At 40.3% G+C, this 8,231-nt stretch overlaps 1 protein-coding gene across 1 annotated transcript; it reads right to left on the bottom strand.

Moving 5' to 3' along the window:
- Positions 1-7,084: 7,084 nt before the first annotated feature.
- Positions 7,085-8,017, bottom strand: LOC113917351 (olfactory receptor 7A17-like). Its single transcript, XM_035728891.1, has one exon. The coding sequence runs from the start codon at positions 8,015-8,017 to the stop codon at positions 7,085-7,087; it is 933 nt and encodes a 310-aa protein (XP_035584784.1).
- Between the last annotated feature and the right edge of the window lie 214 nt (positions 8,018-8,231).

The raw sequence follows: 8,231 nt of genomic DNA, 5'->3' as shown, positions 1-8,231 counted from the left end.
AGATTGCATTTAAGTTTCATTGGAAAAGGCTGAATTGCTAAATAAATGGTGGCATAAAGGGATATCTATTTGGAAGAATATGAAATTGGTCCCCTCTCCCGGATCTTACTAAAACTCAAAGGATTATGACCTCAGTATTGGTGTAACCATAGCATATATTAGAACATGAAGAAAACTACACACAAAAATTTCAGTTGGACAACACCACTTAAATATAACAAGAAACTCAGAAGTAAGCAGGTAGATGTATTTAAATAAAATGTCAAATTTTTATGGTCAAAATATGTTCCAAAAGTCAATTGAGAAATAAGGATCTGAAGAAATCATTTGAAATGCTGATAGTGTTTTAAAAATAAAAGAGAGCTTGAGAAGGAGAATAACATATGGGTATATAATAATAAAACCCAGTAAGAATGATCATCAAATATATGAAGTTCACTGAACCTGAGGGATAGTTTAAGAACAGTAAGAAACATCTCTATCACCAGCAGCCTGGGGAACAAAAACTATATAGAGTTGTTACATTCTTTGTGGTTGGAACTTTTAAACTGGTGGCCAAGGGGTTACTGTGAATTTGCTGGCAGAAATGTAAGTTGTTACAAGATTGAAGGCAGAACTTGAATGCAGCTGTGATTCAAATACTGATATTCTTTACCTCATGGTTTCTCCATCTTTGCACCATGGACATTCTGGCCAGAGCCTGCCCTGGGGTGTCCTGTGCATTGTAGGGTGTTTAGACATTACCTCCATGCACCTCTCTCCACTGTGACAGGTAAAGCTGGCTCCAGACAGTGATCAATGACCCTCGGGACAAAAATCACACCGGATTAGAACCACACTTTGAGTTTAACAATCTCAACATACTTTTTCTAGCATTGCAATAATAGCAACTTAATGATAAAGAATATAAAAGACCTTCAAAAGTGTGAGTAGCAGTCACTCTGTGAAATTGACATTAGCTCTGAGTCAATCAATCAGTCAATCAGCCAATCAATCAATCAATCAAACAAACTCAGGGATCTTTTGCTCTGGGCTAAGTTGAATTGGCTCTCAGGTGATGATTGGTCGATGTTCTTGGCTTCCATTCTGATCCTGTCATCCACGGTCCACTGGGGGGTTCGACTCACCTGGCTGGGGTGTCTGACAGGAAGGTGTCGTGAGGAAGTCTGAATTCCTCCCTGGACAGCAGAAGATAGGGCCTAATGCTCTGTCCTCATCCGAGGCAGGAGGGAGTGAAACATCGAACTCCAGCCAGAATAAGGACTTGGAACAAACAGTCAAGAAGCATGGTCCTTCCCATCCAAGGTTGCCCGGGCTGACGGACTGGAGATGAGGAGGTATTCACAGCTCCCTCTGTCTGCTCATTAGGCACATTTCCCTCTTGTGACTCCAGTCTCTATGCACATGATTCCCAAGTGGAAAAGTCTCTGGACAGAAAGGATGCTTTCTTAATGAATCTCAGTTCCCAAAAGACAGGGTTAGAGGTCAAGTGAATCCAGTTTTTGGTAATTTTTAAAATTCCTTTTACTCCCTTTCCCTGTACTTGCCCCCTTCTTGATGTGTGAATCTCCTAGCATCTTATCTCAGCTCCAAGTTATAATTTTCTCCCAAGTCTAAGACCTAGTAACCTGCCTGGATTAGGTCTCTTTATCTTCAAAGAATTTACACGTGGTGTGGACCCAGTCCTGCTGTCTCAAGACAGGGTCTGTTCTTCTTTTCAAAAAGGCAGAGAAGAGGCTTCTTCTTATAATATAATACAAGATAATATAATATAATAATATAATAAACCTTGTCCTTCACACACGTTGGCTTCAAGACATGTTTGCTGTTACAATTAGGAATTTCTTTATATGTTAAGAGCTATCACATAACCCTTTGTCATAAAATGGTTCATAATTATAACAGATGTGTTTAGATATTTTTGTGTATTATAACATGAGCTTGCATCTCATAGGGATTGTTTGATTTAATTTTATAAACATCTTATCCCTGAGGAAGTACATTTATGAACTCCAATCTACATTGTAGACATGGTGCTTGATGCTGTCTAGTGATCTGTCCACACTGAATATCCAAGTATGTGGTGGGCCTTGAGTGTCATACAAAAACAATGAATCATGGAACACTACATCAAAAAACAATGATGTACTGTATGGTGACTAACATAACAGAATAAAATTAAATTAAATTAAAAAAACCCCACAAGACAGTAGGAAGAGAAGGAACATACCTCAAAATCAAAAAGGCCATGTAAGTACGTGTTGTGATGAGCACTGGGTGTTATATGTAACTAATGAATCATTGAACGCTACATGAAAAACTAATGATGTGCTCTACAGTGGCTAACTGAACATAATAAAAAAACACAAAAAAACCAAAAAGGCCATGTCGGATGGACCCACAGCTAATATCCTCCTCAATGGGGAAAAACTGAGAGCTTCTCCCTTAACGTTAGGAACACGACAGGGATGTTCACTGTAATCAGTTGTTCAACATAGTACTGGAAGTCCTAGCCTCAGCAATCAGACAACAAAAAGAAATAAAAGGCATTCAGATCAGCAAGGAATAGGTAAAAATATCAGTCTTCACAAATGGCCAACAGACACATGAAAAAATGCTCAACATCCTTCATCATCAGGGAAATACAAATCAAAACCATAATGAGATACCACCTCACACCTGTCAGAATGGCTAAAAGTAACAGCTCGTGAAAAAAGAGGTGTTGGTGAGGATGTGGGAAAGGGGAACCCTCTAGCACCAATGGTGGGAATGCAGGCTGGTGCAGCCTCTCTAGAAAACAATATGGAGGTTCCTCAAACAGTTCAAAATAGAACTATCCCTAGTACTTTTAAGGTGTTACTTTTTATAGCAAGGAAGGATTAAGGTAGCAGATTGAACGGGATTGCTAATCAACTGCTATTAAGATAAAAAGATTAGCGATGGTTGTCCAGGTGGGACAAGGTAATCACAATGGTCCTCCAAATGTTGATGAGGGAGACAAAAGAGTTGGTGTCAGAGAGACTTTGAGAATGCTGCCCTGCTGGCTCTGAAGCTGGAGGAAGAGCCATGAAGCAAGAATGCAGGTGGCCAAAAATTGAGACTAGAATTGGAAAGAAAACAGATTCTCCCGTGTGCCTCTAGAAGGAACTTAACTGTACAGACATGTTACTATGGGCAGTATGAGACTCCTTTCAAGCTTCTGCTTCCAGAAGTTAAGAGTACATGTGTGTTTGTTTTAAACAAGTAGCGTGGGGATATTTTACAGCAGCAGGAGGAATCTCATATGGACATAGTCAATGAAATTATTTGAGGATATTAAGTTTAATCTTTCCAATTCATTCAGCACTTCCCTTGGATAGGGCAAATTACATTTGAAGAACCCACATTAATTAGAAAAAAAATTAAATCAGTTTGGAGACATTCTGCCCCATCAGCTGGTATGGTGAATTCCTCGTGGCATAAATGTGCCTGTGGTTTGATTCTGGGGCCTTTGAGGCAGTGACATAGCAAAGGAACTCAGGATCAAAATTAAGGTCACTCATTGTAATTTATGATTTTGTGTCTATATATATATATATATCTGCACCTTTTTATTTCATGTTAGTTCAACCATTCATTCTTTTTCAGTGCTACCCTTTCCAACTCTCCCTCAAGTTTTCTTTCAACATAAAAGATGATATCATAAATTGTATAAACATTTGGGAGTGGGCTTATTTTAAAGAAAAATGTGTACAAACACACACACACACACACACACACACAAGTCACAACCACTATACTGGAATGTTTTCTTAGGAGTAAAAAAAATGAATTTCCATACATTTCGTTCTTTTCTAACAAGATTCATTTAACATTATATTTAGTATTCTGCACTGCCTTGAGAAATAAGGAAAGAGGCTCAGGGAGCTTAAATTTTTAATAAGTACCTAACAGAGCAGTTGAAGCTTACCTAACAGTCGTATTATATACAAATTGAAATATGCACTATGTACTCTTCCTTTTCGTGTAGCTCCTTTAATTCATCAAATTCTATACTTTAAATATGCAGTTTATTGTATGTCATTATACTCCAATAATTGAATTAAGTGGAAAATATCTACGGTGTATGGCTAAGAGTAGGGCCTAGAGCACAGGTAGCTGACTCTCCATTGACGGTTTGGGAGAGACCTCTTCGAACAGGGAAGGAAAACAAGTGTTTTCCTTAGATGCAGGAACAGTGGGATGAAATTCAAACGGTTCACTTAATTTTATTTAATTTCTAAATAGAATATCTTACATATAGAAATGTAGTAATAAGGCCATAAATTGGCTGAGACAGAAGAACACTCCAGCGACATACAACACCATGGATGAACCTTAGAAACACAACTTAGAGATTCACTCCTGACCACAGACCCCTGAGGAGCCCGTCAGAGATCAGAAATGCTTCTGAGAATATAATGCCATTTGATTGTAAAGACATAATTGATGAGGAGAACAAAGGCAAGAGAAATGTAGGTAAAAGTTAATCTCCTTACAATCTGCAGCCCCTGTTGAATCCCTCAGACATTCAGAGCATGACACCACCCGAGGAACTCAGGGCTGCCTTAATGTTGATGTTTCATTAGATACTGACAGCAACCTCATCTTGACAATAGCCAGCCCTCTAAGGTCCTGTAAACCTCATGTTCAGCGCACAGAATTTCCTCAGAAACTTACATTTTCTCTACCCCCCTCCCTCCCCAAGAATCAGCCACTCTTCACAATCCCAGAGAAGCTCTTTCTGCCCCCAGGTCCTGTCTCTGTGCTATAATAAAAGCATATCTTTGCGCCAAAATTGTCTCAAGAATTATTTCTTGACCGTTGCATTTGACCACCCCACATCAGTATAATATCCCATTTGACAAGGACAACCTGTTAAACAGCAGAAGCTGACACAATAATCTCACAAACAGACATGAGGCAATTAGAACATGTGCTGCTTTTTATTTGTGGTCTATGATCTGATATTAAGGAGAGCAGTCATGATCTTTCTGTTATTCAAGTTTATTTCTGATGACGTTAGGACCAGCTGACTATATGTGGGCTTCCTTCTGGGCCACTGGGACAGTTTGAAGGACATGCATATTGGTGCAGAAGAAATGGTGATCCTGAACCACATGACCAGCAGGACATTCAGCTTATCTGTGAAGCATCCTCTGGTCATGCAGGTGGGAGAGATTTCTGAGGAGGAAGAAGGTACAAAATGAATGATGTTGATACTATTCATTCACTATCCCTTAGAATTTGTGACAAATATTAGGAAAAGGGAATTATTTTGTGTAACAATAGAAAGAGCCATATTAGCAGGTAGCATTGGATGTTTTCTAGTAGAAATAGGGAGATAATGGGTGATAAAACATAGAAAACTCTAACCAACACTTCACCTCAGTGAATAAACCTCCTCAGTTGTGGACATCAATCTTTCATGCTCCAATAAATAGATGCACAGCATGAGCTGTGATGTAAAAAAAAAAAAAAAAAAAGAAAGAAAAATATTTTGCCTAGTAACAAAATGAGTGTTTTGAAATTTTGCTTCATCATACTTATGGTCATCCTGACACTAAGAAAATATAAGGTCAATTTATTTATTCTAATTTGTCTTTCTATGTAGACTGCACTGGAAGAGATATTCTTGCTAATCAGTGTTTGCATGTGGCTATGGTAGGAATTCCATATATTGAGCTGAATTACAGTAACAATAGCATAAGATGAAAATTGAGAGGGAGGCAAACCATAAGAGACGCTGACTCCAGGAAACAAACTGAGGGCTGCTGGAGGGGAGGTGGGTGGGGTAATGGAGTAACCGGGTGATGGGCATTGAGGAGGGCACTGGATGGGATGAGCACTGGGTGTTATATACAACTGATGAATAAGTAAATTCTACCTCTGGGGAAAAAAAGGAGGATACTGGTTAGGAAACACAGGAGCATATTTGTAGAGTAAGTACCTGAAATTAAGCTTTTGATTTCTTAGGTATGCAATTCAAGGACAACCATGTTGAATAAACACAATTGTGGAACACTATTACCAGATAAGCCCTCAGGCTTCCCCCAGCCATGAAATACCTCTTCAGAAAGCCCTGGTAGCCTTCATACTGACACATGAGTGACCCTGCTTTTCCCCATTCAGCACCCAAATTCTAATCATATAAGATTCTCTAATAAAGCATGAACCCGCAAACCCCTATATACTCTGGTCATGAACCTTAATAAAGACAAATCCCTCAGTGATGCTCTCTCTTTCTCCCTGTCAATGCCTCTCTCCTCCTCTGAGACCTCCCCAAATGGCCTTTGGTTTTTCCATGTGCCCTCCAGCACCTGTGAGGAATAAACCTTGGTTTTTTAGAGTTCTTTGATGGATGTTGCTGAGGTGTGTGTTACAGTCACAATAAGAACCACGGGGCTGGTGCAGCCACAGCAGAAACTCTGGTCAGGGAAGCATTTATGGGAATGTTTACAAGCACAGGGGTGCAGGGGAATGTCTGGGCTTTCCTAGCCTAAGCATCCCTGTCAGTAGCCCGAGACTTAAAGAGAACAATGTTAGAGACCACATTTTCAGGAAGAGGAGTAAGGGTATATGTGTAAAGAGACTAACAGACTCAGGGTGAGAACTGTGGTTTTGTATTCTCCTCCACAATAAGGTTATATGAAGGGCTTAGTGGCCAAGGTAGTATCTTCCATATGAAGAATACAACCCATGATTATTCTTTGGGGAAATCTAGGGAAAATTTACTTGAAATTAAATTAGTTTGAAGAAATCCAACTTGCCCCTTGTAAGATACAGAAATTTCCAGGCATTTGTGATTCAAGGTTGGGGAAATCATTAGGAATATATGAAGGTAGACAAAGTGAAACCTGTCTGTGTATCAGACAGAATAGAAGGTTAATAAAGTGAGTTACTTAAATGTATGGAAAAGTTGAATTCAAACTAATGGAAATTCCAGGAAGGAAATAGAAGGAGTCGATTCTACCTCCATAGTCTGATCAAAGAATGGCAGTTCCTGACTCTGAGGCTCTGAGCCCTGCAATCATGGGCACTTCTTCAACCCCGAGACTACTAACCCTTAAATTACTGGAATCCCAACAATTCTTTTCAGAGCCCTCTTTATGTCTCTGTTCCTCAGGCTGTAGATGAAGGGGTTCAGCATGGGCGTCACCACCGTGTACATCACCGAGGCTACTGCACCTGAGTGGGAGCTCTGGGGAGCAGCAGAGCTAAGGTACACTCCTAAGCCTGTACAATAAAATAAGGAGACAACGGAGAGGTGAGGTGCACGGGTGGAAAAAGCTTTATACTTGCCCTGAATTGATGATATCTGACATATGGAGGAAACAATCTTAAAGTAAGAGTATAGGATCCCAGGCAGGGGAGCAAGACCCAGCAGCACAGTTGCAAAATACATCACCATGTCGTTAAGAAACATGTCAGAACAGGCCTGCCCAACCACCTGATTGAGTTCACAGAAAAAGTGGGGAATTTCTACCTCTGTACAGAAGGACAGCCACAACACCATTAAGCTCTGTAACAAGGAATTCAGGACACTGATGACCCAGGACACCAGAACCAGCAGTCCACAAAGCCAGGGGTTCATGATGACCGTGTAGTGCAGGGGGTGACAGATGGCCACGAAGCGGTCATAGGCCATCACAGCCAGGAGAAAATCATCCCAACCTCCAAAGAGTATGAAAAAGTACATCTGTGTGATGCAGCCGGCATAGGTGATGACTTGGCTCTGAGTCTGGATGTTCCACAGCATCTTGGGGATGGTGGTGGAGGTGGAACAGATGTCTGCAAATGACAGGTTGGCGAGGAAGAAGTACATGGGGGTGTGGAGGTGGGAGTCTGAGCTGACGGCCAGGATGATGAGCAGGTTCCCCAGCACAGTGATCAGGTACATGGAGAGGAAAAGCCCAAATATGAGGGGCTGCAGTTCTGGGTCCTCTGATAATCCCAGAAGAAGAAACTCTGAAATTTGTGTATCATTGTCTGATTCCATGTGGTGGTGGTGCCTACAGGGGAAGAAAAAAAATAAGATAATAATTTTCAAGCAAATGAGCTTCATTTATGTACTTTATTCATTTTTTTATTTTTTAAGTTTTTATTTAGATTCCAGTTAGTTAACCTCCAGTTTAATATTCATTTCATGTATACAGTATGGTGATTCAGTGCTCCATACAACACGTGGTGATCATCACATGTCCCCTCCCCAA

Source organism: Zalophus californianus, chromosome 1 (assembly GCF_009762305.2).
Source record: "Zalophus californianus isolate mZalCal1 chromosome 1, mZalCal1.pri.v2, whole genome shotgun sequence".
Taxonomy (NCBI): domain Eukaryota; kingdom Metazoa; phylum Chordata; class Mammalia; order Carnivora; family Otariidae; genus Zalophus; species Zalophus californianus.
The sequence above is the reverse complement of the archived record's forward strand: the minus strand, read 5'-3'. Positions and strand labels throughout refer to the sequence as shown.

Coding starts and splice junctions, on each gene's coding strand:
- LOC113917351 (XM_035728891.1), bottom strand. CDS start 8,017: ATGGAATCAGACAATGATACACAAATTTCAGAGTTTCTTCTTCTGGGA.